The 15,050-nt window shown below is 34.9% G+C and overlaps 1 protein-coding gene across 12 annotated transcripts in view; it reads right to left on the reverse strand.

Moving 5' to 3' along the window:
- Adam22 (ADAM metallopeptidase domain 22) overlaps positions 1–15,050 on the reverse strand; it is a 222,258-nt gene that overhangs the window by 15,564 nt on the left and 191,644 nt on the right. For 2 of the 12 annotated variants that reach the window (XM_058585039.1, XM_058585037.1), the window contains 3 exons: positions 6,070–6,170; positions 5,654–5,720; positions 3,183–3,293 (listed from right to left, as the gene is read on the reverse strand). In XM_058585039.1, the coding sequence (XP_058441022.1) occupies positions 3,183–3,293; positions 5,654–5,720; positions 6,070–6,170 (279 nt within the window). Of the gene's footprint in view, positions 1–881; positions 969–3,182; positions 3,294–5,649; positions 5,721–6,069; positions 6,171–8,440; positions 8,636–15,050 lie in introns of those variants that run through there. The other 10 variants (XM_046462448.2, XM_046462447.2, XM_046462449.2 and 7 more) reach the window with 9 other exon arrangements.

A 15,050-nucleotide genomic window follows, 5' to 3' on the forward strand; every position in this document is an offset into this window, starting at 1 on the left:
AGGGTAATTGAGCCTATTTCTGCTTCACATAATTGTCCATGAATCTGTCAGATACAGAGTGGACATTTACCTTTAGGAAACCATTTTGATATTATAAAGAGAAAAAAAGAAAAAGTCCATTAAGAGCTCTTGGAAATTTTCTCTGATCTCTAATGTTACACAGAGCTGTAACAAGTTGAATAAATTCAACAGTTTCTAAAATGGAGGAATGTTCTTCTCTTTTGTGAGTCAAGAACATGTTTCCTCTCTGCTTTCTGTTCTATCTGATGTGTCAGACAACATTTTGATTTACATAAAAAATTTCTTAGGTGCTTTCTTGAGAATCCATAAAACTCTCTTCTAAGCACGAGCCTTCTCTGGTAGCAAATGGTTGAAATGAACAAAGAAAACCTAAGCTCATTCCACGTGCTCTCATGTGGTTCATATTATCTCAATGATTTTCAAGGTAGATCAAATCATTGTTTCTTCTTCAAGTGAAATCCACTACATTTCGTTTAGCGTCTTTGTGTGTTTTTTCCTTGAGTTTTTGTATGCACTATGCCCTCTTAGGCAGTAAGTAGAAAAAAAATGCATTAAGAAACTGCTAAGTTCTGGAAATTAAATTGTTGAGGTTAATAGTGCTTCTTTATTAGTGGAAAGTATGTTTCATGCCCATAGAACACTACACAGCGTAAAATGAAGAGAAAGCTACTAAAAGCTCAAGATGGTGATAGGGACATGCACTAAATGGCAACCCTTCCAAACGGCAGCAAATAAACAAGGACCCTTTTCCATCTCTAGGAACTTGTATTAGGAGATACAAGATAGAGAACCAGTCACACTACAGTATTTGTATGTGCTGGGAGAGTTTGAAAAGGATATAAAATTAATTTATAAAATACCTAAAGTACGGTCCTTCAGTGTTTTTATTCACATCTTCTACCCACTTAGCTACATTATAGTCTCTTTTGAACCATGGATTTAAATACCTGCAGAAAGCAATGGAAGGAACAAAGAAAGCAGAACAAGATAGAAAATCTGAAAATACACAGCACAAGCTTAGCAAGTGGTCTTCACCCTCCATATGCAAGTGACTATGGCAAATAAACCAGGACAGATGCTGGGTGGTTATGAGGCAGTTTATACAATGGCATGAGAATAATCTCAGCTACAACAGGCTCAGGGCATTCGAGAACGTACTTGACAATTCTGGGAAAGCTTTTTCCAGTGGCTTCCCAAAGTAAATCAGAAACTCACTTTCAATCACAGCACTGTCAGCAGCCCCGTTCACCCCCCCTCCAAAGTGGCTTTGCCCAGGCCACCTCTCATGTAGCAGCTTGGTTTTCAAATAATAAAGGTGCTTTTTGAAAATATTCAGGCAGCTGCAATTTTAACCTGGCATTTGAGCATATAAAACCCCCAAAACAATTTAAAAGAGCAAAGTTCTCATTACAACATGAGTAGAAGGCTTTTATATGGCCACTGTCTTAGTCCCTGAAGCATATCTCAAGCTGGAATCAACAGATAGGAACCCCCCCGCCTGCCCCCAGTCAGCACTGTAAGGAGCCAAAAAGGTCCCAGGCTCTTCTGCTCCTAGAGCCCCACAAAGTACTTTAAGTGTGGTCCAAACAGGCCTCCATGATATTGAAGCTGGGTTTAGTAATTTAATTGTGGCCACATGTTCCTTTCTCCTCAGTGCATTCCAGATTGAAGTGTTCATGGTGCCATGAAGGAAATGGCCCTCAGAGCTGCCTTCCGAATGTCTGATGGTACACTATGTGAATGACCGTCAGAGAACAATGATGACCTTAGTGAGAATTTCCCTGATGGATATGGCAATTACTGTATCAGAATGATTATGCAAACAATAAGGGCAGCAATGTCAGAGCTATAGTTGTATTTTGGCCTAGAGTTTCCTTTTATTTTTACCCTGGGGGCCAAGCAAAAACACATCCCCTTAGAATTTGGCCTCGTAAAATAATATAAATTTAATAAATTCAGTATTGAAAGAATTTGAGGGTTTGAATGGGTTTTCACTTTTAAAAAATAACTTCTAGAGATATGATAGGCAATGAAGATCCAAGCTTTGTAAAACTTAAATTACGTGGAAACAAAAAAGAGGAAATTAAAAAACACATTGTTTGTTTTTAACATTTGCTTCTTTCCTCCACATTTAGTTCTTGAGCTGTTTGTAAATATATTTAGATCCAAATCACAATTTCCACAGTTACATTAAAAAATTAGGTTATTCTTCCATAGCCCTTTCTTTCATTTTTAGCCATAACCAAGGTACTCTACAAAAGAGCATCGTGATGCCCTCCTGAAAGAAGGGCTTTGCAGCTTTTTTAGATTCATAAGACCATTTTTGCTAAGATAAGGTCTCCTGACTCAGGAGCAACTCACACTAATTTTGCCTTTAGCCACAACCATTGCCAACTTGCACTTTTCGCAGAGATAGCCAATGAAAACTTGCATAAAGATTAACACTGAGACTCTGAACCAAAAGAAAAAGTCAAAAAGCAAGTGCAGCCACTGATGAAGGCTTATGAATGCTCTGGCCTGGGGAAAACTGTAGAAAAAGCCCATGCAGCTGTCATCAGGTGAAACATAGCCCCACAGCAAACTGAGTCGCCCACAGGCAGACGGCCACTTCTGGAGGAGACATTTGTTCCTTTCACTGACAACCTTAGAAACTCAAAGGGCTGGTACCATGGTGGTTCCATGAAAGCTACAATCACATGGCTGGTCTTGCAGTTGATGGACACTGTCCTCCGTTTCAGGAGCATTTCAGAAGGCTGTGATCACGTCACCAGAGCCACTGAAGAGAACTCTAAATTGTTTGGTCCTTCTGGGGACCTGCTCATGAAAGTGCCTTCATAGTGGGCTTCCTAACATCTCTAGGTCATGGTGGCTGCAGTGATGGGATTTTATCAAACTGCAATAAACCTGCCTACGTGCTTTGACTTGGCTTGTAGCGCAACATGCAAAAAAAAAAAAAATTGCATCAGACGGGATAGGAGAGCTCAGTACATTCTCCAGGATGAAAGGGCAGAGGAAATTTAGCTGCTGCTGGCTGGACCAGGAGCACCTCTGAGCAGACATGGGGGCTCGGCCAAAGATCAAATGACCCTGTTCTCAGCCAAGGAAGGGGCTTGGAGGGAGACTAAGTGGCAGCCCAGAGTAAAGGGGCAGGTGAGACTGACCTGTGATCCAGACTCCCTGTCTGGGGGCTGTCAGAGCCCCCTGGGCTTATGCCTTGGGATGGGACTGTCTGGGCGAGGGAGTGCCCAGGCTCAGGTGCTTGGGGCTCCCTCCTGTAAAAACACAATATATAATACAAAGTCTAAGCCAAAAAAAAAAAATGTTACATCATGTACAACAGTGAGGAAGATGCAAGAGGTTTGAGTGGGAAAATAAAATAACAAATGAGGACATTTTATTTTGTTAATGAGCACAGCATGTATTTGTGATGCATGTTCTAATTTCTGTCCCAATTTTTCATCATCTTTTGGGATGATAAGGTACTTAAGGGAATGTTGAAATAATGGACCTAAAATACCTCTGATGTAAAAAAAAAAAAAATAAAACAAAAGATGTTTTCCTGTGGTCATTCTCCTGCACTTATGGTCACACAAATGGCATTACTATATCAGAAGCAAATGGGATTAGTTGTATACGGAACACAAAAAAATTGCCAGGTTTATTCTTGAGAGGCTATGTATCAAGATTCCTTTTTATCTTTTTATGATGTTAGGGATCAAACCCTGGTCCTTATACATGCTAAATAAGCACTCTACCACTGAGCTATATCCCCAGCCCAGGAACCCTTATTTCTAAAGAAGTATATAAATGTGTGTATAAATATATATAGAGAGAGAATTCCCATACAAGAAGATATATGAGAATAGTGATCAGCATTACAAACTTGGCTCCATTTAACTAGCATCAATCATGAAACCACAGCAGAAAATGCTGAAAAATCTGAAGGAATCCTTAACATTTCTCCCTAACTATGGTTCTATTATGACATTTTATTCAATATTATAACTGACTTATCTTGTATCAAGATTTCTCAAATGCTATCAGTAGTATTATACTTTTTATCTCATGTTGTGGGTGCAAATTTTACCCAAAATTTTAAAAAATTAGTGATTGCTTTAGGAAATACTGTATAAACACTACTAAACACCAAATGGTCTTTGGGTGCTAAACTCATAGCTTTAACATACTATGGAACTTTCTTTGTCCCCACTAGGGAGTTGTTGAAACCTTGTTATAGGAAATACTGTTAGAACACTAAGTAATATACAGAGGAAGTTCTATAGAACATTTTACAGTTTTATCTGTATTATTATAAGTAACTGAGAAGCTAAGGAGCTCTTACCAGGTGACCTCATGCAAAACAAATCAAATAACATTCCAAGAAGAGTTTATCCACAATGAGCCCTAAAGCATCCAAGCGCTTTGGGAATGCATAAGATAAACTCTAACAGATTAGTTACTTATGATGGAGTTCTATGATGCCATTCTGGACCATGCAATGGTATCATCTGAAATTGTCTATTGCTTCTAAGGTTAAGGATCCTCCAGTAAACTTGGATAAGTCACTTACAAGACAATATAATTCAGGTGGAAGGTCCAAATTTCAGGGCAATGTTATTATTCCTGGACTGAAAAAGCTAGGGTATACGATGGAAAAAGCTAACATAAGTTTCTGATGAGCAGTTAACAAACACCTGCTATTCAGACTTTTTAAATATTAAGGCATGAAGAAGCAGTAGAGATCCTGGGGATAATAACTACCACTACAGTGAAAAATTAGTGGAAAAACTTAGGTGGCTTTAAAAAGCACAAGTAATTAAAACCAAGTAGCAAGGTGGGTCCAAAAGGTTACTAAAAGTGCATCTCATTCCATGAAGGGAGATAAAGGTTTAAGGAAGCTTTGTTTTGATTGTACTTTCTTAAGTGGAAAAAAACAAAGAAAAAAGTGTATGGTGTTTACTTCATTATAAAAGATTTCAAATAAATCCCAACCCCACCTCCACTAAAAAAAAAAAAAAAAAAAATTGTGGCTATCATTTAAAATGAATAATGTTGCATTTAGTGACAATGATTCAGTTAAAGTGCAAGTTTAGGTAAATGCCCTTTTAAATGTCCTCAGAAGGAAAATTTAAAAGGGAAACTGATTCCATTAGTCTGAGAGAATGCTTAGATTGCAGCCATGAAGACCTCGGAGCGGTGGTTTCAGACCTGAGCACCATCATGCTCTAGTTTGGGAGTTTTCCCCTAATGCTTCCAGGGCTGTGTGAGTATTGGGGAGAGGAAGGGTGACCCTCTGAAATGGCTGGACCCCAGGTGATGAGAAGAAAGGAATGTTATCAAAATTCCCTTCAAAGGGAACCAAGACACCACAATGGCAGGTGACTGGAGGGAAAGGCTCACAGTGAGGGCGAGCCCCCCCCACTAGCAGTGAATATTGGTATGGGCACAGTTGCGGAGATGCCTATGTAAAAGAGAAAAGCCATGGTTAATTTTTAAAGGGCAAAAATAATTTAAAGACAAAACCAAGACCAGAAGCATGGTTTACTGTTCTTTGATGATCAGCTTAATTAACATTTGACACTAATTGCCCAGGACCTTGCAGTGCCTTTTTCCATTAGAGGTTCAGACTTACTCAGTTGAATTAGATCGAGGTCTAAATCTTTTGCCTCTGATTTTCTTTCTGTTGTCACCCACATTACCTGAAAAAAAAAAGGTTTATAGCTAGATTTCCAAATAATAAATGATTGCTCCATGACTCATTATATAGTATTTCAAATGGATATAATTCAAAACCAGCACCACCCTAGAAGACAGGGGGCGCTGCACACTCTACAGCCTTCCCAATGTATCTAGTACATTGGTGCTAACAAATCCCATCATTTCCCATACATAGAAAACAAAACTAGACTCTCAGTCCAAATATTTTTCCTCTCTGTTGGGAGAAGAGCTAAAGAGCTTACAGGAAATAACATATCTTTACATCCAGGGAGCATAGAATACAAAACTTGGGCTGGATCTACAGATGAATTCAGAATGTTACCCTTATACCTTGCCAAGAGTTACTTCGAGGTCGCCCATTTTCACAGATATCTGAAATATGTTTTGTGTCTGGAATCCTTTCACTCCAAGAATGAGAGAGCCCATTTGACCTGAAATTGAAAATATTTACATATTGTTCAAAAATGTAAGCAAATTAACTTTTTTGAAATTAGTAAGCAAAACTTCTTAGCAATACTGTGCATCAAATAAAATAAATCAAGAAAAAAATCTGAAATGAAAGAATGACGAGAACATGAAAGTCTTCATGAAAAGGCAGAAATACACAACATTCAATTTAAGAAAAGTCAAATACAATGGAACCCCATTACAATAGTCTATAGATGAAAAGTATCAGGACATAATACAAGCCAATTTACCTTCCCCAGAACACAGCAACCACAAATGGCAAATTCACTGTGTATTTCAGTTACATAACCCCAGCAGCAGCATTTATAATGGGGTCCCACCATAGATGTTTCTTAATTGTAAAGCAATGGATTCCATTCCAATATTATGCGAACATGGACTTCCAAGAGATTACATTAAGATTTGCTTAACTGAACCTAGTTAACCTTTATCAAAGTAATGTTTAGTTTTCTGGATTTGGCATTTTTCTCCCCAAATATATTCCAAAGATGTGTAGTACATTTTAGTTAGTTGTTTGATAACTGAGCTGAAATCAGATGTTTACCATGGAACTCTTTCTCACAAAGCCCATGTACCATTGAGCCCTTCTGCTAATTGTGTCCTACCATCTTTAAATGAATTAGCTACAAGATGCAAAATTTATACACCTACCTTGTACCACATAACAAAAGAATTTTGACAAATTACATATACTTAAATGCCTTACAGTTGGATGTATTTTTAACTGGTTAAAAATAGTAACCCACTGAAAAATTTCTAACAATTCAAATGAATATTTCAAGCTCTTTTTTAGGTATTTGATAAAATAGTAGTATACTTAAAAATATTTTTCATATGTCACTCTGGTTAGTTGCTAATAATATCTACTTTAAAGGGAATCTTCTGCTGATGAGTGAAAACATGGAACTCAGCACAACTGGTACACATCAATGCTGTAGGTTGGAACTTTTTCAACATGATTTGCTTCTTAGAGAATGACTCATATTTTGTAAGAAAGGACAACAGAAATCCTTCTGGAACCCACTGATTTCTCTATTTTTTCTATGTTATATAAAGTTTTGCATTTGACCAAGAAAATACTTATATAATGAGAGAATTCAAGTAGATCTTTGTCATCTTCTTTTCTTAGCCATCAATCCCTCAATAAATTAAAACACTAAAAAATTTAAAACACCCTTCTGTGGGTCAAAATGTAGCATTTCATCTTTTGCATTGAATTCTGATATCTAAGTGAAAACTATCCTTCACATAGAGTTCCCACATAGAATTCACCAATTCCTTCTATTCACCTTTCTGGATCAATGTTGATAAAGACTGAGCACCATTGCAGAATTTTTACAGATTATTCACTCTCCCTAGAATACCAGAAGAGATCAGATTCCTCTCAATAAACTAGATGTTTTACCCTCACACTGCAAAGCAACAAATGTGCCCGAAGTCATGACTGGGGCTACCAAAACGTTTTTCCTTCCCCCTACTTCCATTTCTTTAGTTAAGGAAATTCTTCTACAAGAATATTTTAGCTTCCTTCAATGTGGTATGTGTCACTTCCTACAACATTCCAACTATTTGTTTCTTCTACACATTTATTCTCAAGCAATTTTAAAGCATGCAGAATTTTAAATGGTGTCATACACCTTAAGATGCTAGAATAAGAATATATCATCAGAGTTCAAGACATAAATAATAGATAATCCCACCTCTATTATTATAAAAATCAGGCAATTATTAAGCATACTTAAATTAATTTGTCAACTAAGGTGTAAGTTATAAAAGTCTGCAAATAATCATTCCCAAAAAAGGCAAAATTATAATATTCAATACATGATTCACAGAGAAGCAATCTTTGTTTCACAGCGAGCTTAGCTTTGATATATATAAAATTAAAAAATAGTCAATGCAGCACTTATATTACCAATTTATGTTAACTGCTTTTATTGAAGCATGACAGTAACCTTTTTCTTTGACTACCAAACATGACATAAAGCTCACCATTTAAAATTATTAAGTACTATGCATAGTTTCTTAAGCTATATAAGAGCAAGACTGAAAGACCCTGAGGTTTCCAAACAGATTTAGAATTATTGTTCATTTTATTTTGTTTTTGTTTCAATTTTGTGGCCTGATTTGTAGGTCAAGTGGTTTTGAGCATATGGCATTTTGAAGCAGAGTAATCAAAGAACAAAGGATACTATTTTTTAACATTCAAGAAAGAAGGAAGAAGTAATCAAACCTGCTGCAAAATAATGAAATGTTCTGACTAATGGAATAATGTGTGATGGAACAGGTAGAAATCTGAAAATGCGACAGAAAAGCAGACCTCTTCTTAGAACTAGATGCTGAGTTTGTGCTGACTCCAGGAGGAATGTCGCTATAAAAAGAGTCGCCATCTCCAGGCTTTTTTACATAATCTCCCTGGGGTAACTGTCTAAGGCATAATAAACATTTCAGAGTCAGAAAACAAGACACACACATGAACACAGACATATACAAATCTTATTTTAGGAAAAAGAGAGGTAGGGATAATGATCTACATGAATCAAATCTATAACAACACATAAGATTATTAATAAATGTAACAAATTAAAGTCATTCTAACTGTTGAGGTCAGAAATGCAATCACTGAAGTCTTTATAGGTTGGATGAATAAAGCGTTGCTTTGAGAGGGAAAACAAGGGAGGATGAGTTTTTGTTTGTTTGTTTGTTTTTTCGCTGTAACTTCATTATACTCAGAGATGTTAGCTGAGTATCAATTTTAAAAAAATTGATGTTGAAGCACACATAGAACAGTTCTTACCCAGACAAAGCAATTGGGTTTTGAGGGGGTTTTTTGGCACCATAATGAATAAACTATTCATGATTTCTAAACATAACAAAATGAACGTAATCTTGATTTAATTTTAAAGGAATTGATTAATTTCTAAGCTATTTTATAATTGAATCCAGATAAATTCTCATTAGAGTTTAATGTTCCATGTGGAGTTCCATTGTTCATTTAAAATTAAAAAAAAAAAGGAAAAAAATTAAAAGAAGATTCAAAGTTGAATCAAAAAGCTAATTTTATAATTGCACACTTGAATATGCGAAGGAAGATCATTTAATAGAGGAAGAAAGGGTTGAACAGTTAACTGAATTTCTGTGGAGACTATGGAAGGACATTTGTAGGAGGACAGTGGGTGGCAGTCCTCCAATTCCACTGTGGTAGGAGAACAACAAGAACAGCTATTTAATCTGCACAGGTATTAACCCACTCATCTCTCTTTGAAAAAACTAAAATTGGTACAGATTTTTATTACTTCTCCTAAGTGAACCAGATAGAAACTTTATATAGCCCCACCGCCCCCCACAGTCAACCCTCTCACCGTGCCAATCCGATCACCTGCCAATGCGTGTTGCCCAAATAGACAACTTGCACCCAAACCTGACTCAGTTCATCCAGCGCTATCACTGAAGGTGGCACAAACTAGCACTGGATTAAGAATTTTAAACAAAGCTACACTTAAATAAATAAATCTCCAACAATAGCACAAATTTGCTAATTCCCTTTTCATGTTTGGTTTCTCCTTAGTTACTATGATAAGCTTGGTTACTTACTGATGCTAAATTTCAACCCCAAAATGCCACTTTCAGATGTCTGCTTGTCTATATTGATTTCCCACATTGTTGTAAATATTTAAAATATTTCATTATTTGTTTTCTGATGACTGTACATCCCATGTCATATTATGTCAATGCTATGTGAACACATCTCTACAAGTCTCAAAAAGTTTTCAATGGAAATAAAAAAGTATGTACTTTAACTTGTATGATTTAAGCTACTTCTCTATATTTTAACTTAAAAAAGGAATTCTCACTAACTAGTTTATAATATTGATTCTACCCATAATTTTTTCAGTTTTCTCCAAAATATATTTTTTTAATTCTATAAGTGACTTCAGCTCATGACAGTTACCCTTTCTTTTTCCTGGTTATTATGAAAAATTGATTTTATAGGGAAAATATAAAAGCCTTGATACTTATAGTGTTCATAGTAACAACAAACAATATATTTTCCTATGTAAGAGATCTTTGATCTCTATTCATATTTTCTGTTTTATCCCACATTAGGAACATACTCCTTCAATACTTGAAAAACAAAATGCCCTTAATAAAATCAGAGTTCCATATTTTGTCTCAAGGAAGAAACTTCCCTATTGTATTATATAAGCATGTTAAAAAGATTACTACAGAATGTCAGCATCATATGTCCAATAACAATATTGATGGCCAATATAGTCCTTCTGTCCCTATTACCTTTAATGATGATCTTAGGAAGGCAATGAGATGTGCCTCAACAAATTCAAATTAAACAAAAACAAGCTCAGAACCACACCGAACCTTTCTTTTTACTTTCTTTCCCCAAATGACCTTTTCTTCACAGATTTTTGACTTTCAGGTATTTACCCTGGCATTCTGATACTGCAGGTGCAGATGGACTACCTCCCACATTAGAACCCAGTTCTGTTTTGTCTTAGACCGAGAATGTTTTACCACCTCTTCAAGGTAACTTCTCTGTGGTCACGGTCACTTTTTACACAGTGCACAAACATCCTAAATGGTAAAGTTAAAAGCTATGGGCTTCTGTCAAGGAGTTGAAAGGGAGTTTCAATTTAATGTACTTCTGGGGCATCACCTCCTTTAACAATCCAGCAAGATTTGATTCTTATCTATGTTCCCTATAAAGTCTCCAACATACAGAAACTAATTTTACACATTCTCCTGAAAATTTCACAAGGAATGGATGCAACTTGTTTTCATACTTTTTTCTGTGGTAGGTTTTGAATTTAAAAAAAAAAAAAACTCTTGAGAATATTTAATATTCTTCACTGTCCATAAATTTATCTTTAAAAAATATTCATTATGCATTTTTAAAAAACTATTTCTTCTTGTTTTAGAGGAAGTAGAGAATATTAGGCCCCCATGATCAATAAATAATCTTGCATCATTTGTTATGAAACATCATAAAAAATCAATTAAATAATGCCCTTAAAATTTTTAAACTGAACTTTTCCCCCTAATTCTTTATTAATAATTTTTACAGATTTCTTCCTACATTTTGAGTGTTTTTCATGTTCCCTCAAATCTGAATTTGAAAGTGATTACCTTGGTAGATGGCCTGGCTAGTGGTTTTATAACAGGAAAAATCACCTCATATTTCTCATATTATATGCAAACATTTTAGACATGTACATGATTTTTGGTAAACAATAACCAAAATGAATACTATGTAATTAAGTTCTTTTTCCTCAAATGTCATCCCTTCCTACATTAATTACAGATTGTCTTTTTTTCCTCTCTACACATTTTCATACCAATTTGTGCTTTGAACTGATGCATCTCATTCGATAACATTCTTTGAAGGTAATCCTATTCTCTAACACAAGGAACAATCCCTATAACTTAATGACTTTGGAGGAGCTGATGCATACAAACTGTTAATTATTATTTATTTCTAGGACTACAGTATTCATTGTTATTGTTTTCTTGTTCTTATTCTATTTCAGAAGATAACATGTTTATATTCATAAATCATCTAGCTATGTGAGCATTATAAATTTAAACATACAAAGAGATTTCTGGGATCACCCCAAAAGTCTTTAAGCAAATTGTTGATCCTGTTATAAAAGAAGTCTGTTCTTTCCTAAAAGCATCCATTGATCTTTAATATTAATTTTGACAATACTTATGCTTACTGAACATGAAAGAAAAAAGTTTAAATAAGTCTTAATATTAATCTTTCTCTTACTGAAATTGTTAATTTACTATTTTAAGAAATATTGTTCAAGGTATACCAATATTTCCTAAAATAGTATATCAACAGATGTATAAATATCATTGAAATAATAATAATATTATTAAAAGAAACGAAGAAAGGTTTGGAAAAAAGATAGGAAGTCCACAAGCAGAAAACAACGTACCTAAAACATGAGAGAGAAAAAGAAAAAAAAAAGTAGAAAGAAATGGGGGTGGAAAAGAGTAGACTGCTTAAGATTAAACCATAGGTCAGAAAGATGATTTATTATATTCTATTTTTCAGTAATCATAGTGATGTATGTTCATTTCAGACAAGAAAAGGATTTCAGCTGAATAGGGATGTTTTATAAATCTAAGTTCAGTTACTATTTCTTACTCTATTTGCAAACATGCCTGAAAACTAAAACCTACTTAGAATTCTTGTCACAACTGCTAAATCCTAAAGCTATTATACTATGATACAAATAATAACATCAAGTGAAAAGTGTGGAGTGTTTTTTTTTTTTTCCTGGAAATTTAAAGAAAAAGGATAAAGGAGCTTCTGCATGGCTCCTTGGTTCCATGGATCTATGCTTCATAAGGTGACACTGACAGGTTTCAACTGATTGTACATGTGTGGGGTTCGGCCTCCACTGGTCCCAGAACAGGGCTTCTATTTTTTAAGTAAGCAATTTGTGAACAAAAAGAAAGAAAATAGGTTTGCTTCTCATCTCTTTGTTAACTTGCAAGTAAACAGACAACACAATCCTTAATATACTTAAAACCTTGAGGACACATCCTCAGGAGGGAAAATTATCAGGTTGTCACATTCAATTACAGAATTACTTGCCTGTCTTCTCAAATAAATTGAAAGTTGTGCATCATCTGACATTTTTTATAAGAAAATGGTGAGATACTACATACTTATTAGATCTTGCTTTTGGTGTCAAAGCAAGCCTTCATGTTCACCAACCCCTTTACCAGCTCAGCTGGTAGGGGTGGGCCTCATTCAGATTGAGGATAGCTACATTCCTCTTTGAGAACAACATCCACCTCTTTTATTTGAAGATCAGAGAAACACAAAGTCTTTAGAAACCACATACAAATAACTTCCCTTTACCATAATGCTTTAAAGATTACAAAGAACTCTTTTTGATTATAGAGTTGAGGAAACTTGTGACTTCTCCACATCTCATACTAGATTCCTAATTCCTTGTCAATTGCTCCTCCCACCACAGAACTCCAAGGAAAAACCTAATTCAAGACAATGACAACCCAAAATTATTAATTCTACTTCTTGTCATCCTTTGGAACTCACAGATATTTATTTGACTATAAATAATTGTACAAGATTAAAAATTTCCTAATGCATACTTGTTCTGTTGGCCTGACCCCTTCTCCATCATTACATGTACTGTCAGGGCTAGAAGTGTACCTCCATGGTACAGCACTTGCCCAGCATGTATGAGGCCCTGAGTTCAATCCCTGGCACTTGAAAAACAAACAAACAAACAAACAAAAACCTAACATATCTTCAGAAAGAAAAATCCTTCAAAAGATACCTATATATTCATAACTTCCTGGTTTAAGTCCAATCACTGCTATTCTCCATTTTGAGAATTATTGTACAAGTCTAACATTCATTAGCTATAGACAACGATGAAAAAAAAAAAGCTTTTGGTGAAATATATCAAATATATAAAACAAATACCCACTGTAGATGTGACAACTTTCAAAACATGTACTAGATTCCAAAGGAGTAGTCATATCAATGAAATGATGACTTAGTAACACTAGAAGATGTGAAAACTTATTAGTCAAATACAGGAGATTCATAGTGTGAAAATGCTTTAAACTGTATCCATGCATATGATGAGTTAGAATAAAAAAATGGTGCATAGTTTTAAACAAAGCATTTTTGTAAAGTGTGGGCAATTTCCTTATTCTGGATAGCATTCTTAGGGACAACAAAACCTAAGAGTACTCTTGGCTTTGCTTATGCTACATAATTGAGTCATTTTGCTTTCTTTTTTATATATTCAGCAGTATTAAATTACATTATTGCTTTAGTTCCTATGGAAATGGAGCTCAAACATAAATTCTCTGTTACATCAACCAAAGTCTGTCTTCCACTGAAGAAAGCTATCAACCTTAGATTTCTAATATGACTAAATCAATTTCTACCCAATTAAAAGCCTAAATGGCTCTTTCTCTACTCAAGTGCTTATAGACACAAGAGTTCAACATAGGGGACTAGAGCTGTAGCTCAGTGTCAGAGCATTTGCCTAGCACATGTGAGGCACTAGGTTTGATCCTTAGCACCACATAAAATAAATAAAATAAAGGTATTGTGTCCATCTACAACTAAAAATATTTTTTAAAAGAGTTTAAAACAAGTCACAAAGAAATCTACTTGTTTCCAAAATTTAGTCAATTTTGTCTCAGTTTCACATTTTTTATTAATGATGTGTTAGTTACTCCAGGGCAAGGTCAATATTTCCTAAACCTATGCTAACTGGTACCTTGCGGATACCTTAGAATTACAGATAGTCTACAGATATTTATGGCTAAAGTCTTCAGGGGTTTTAGATTTAGACAGAAACATACAGAAAAATAAAGTTTAATTTTTCAATTTGTGAAAAAATGAAAGTTGTGGTTAGAGCCTGGAAAAGTATCACCACATTTATTACATCTTATTCTTAACCTGCCTCAGGCAAGTAATAGAACAGAAAAAGATAAGTAGGTAGCAATTTGCACAAATACCCTGAATGCAGAACTAAATACTGTACTATACACAAGACCTGGTCTGAGTTATTCATTTCCAGGACATTTTAATTTTTTCTATCCATAGTTAATAGTATTAATAACTTTTTAAATGTGAAAAGTGAATGGTATGCCCCAGCACTATGTAGTAATTTATATAAAATTAACAATTCTTACAGAACAACAATATTTCTTTGTATGTCTTTTTATATGGTTGCCAAAGATGGATTATAAAGTTATGTTGAATAATTTTCTCTGTGGGAATTTTTATTTAATAAAAAAAGTAAGGAGACAATCAGAGATTCCAA

This window comes from Marmota monax, unplaced genomic scaffold, assembly GCF_021218885.2.
Source record: "Marmota monax isolate L192 unplaced genomic scaffold, Marmota_monax_Labrador192_F-V1.1 WCK01_AAM20220418_F8-fsc00165, whole genome shotgun sequence".
Classification (NCBI taxonomy): domain Eukaryota; kingdom Metazoa; phylum Chordata; class Mammalia; order Rodentia; family Sciuridae; genus Marmota; species Marmota monax.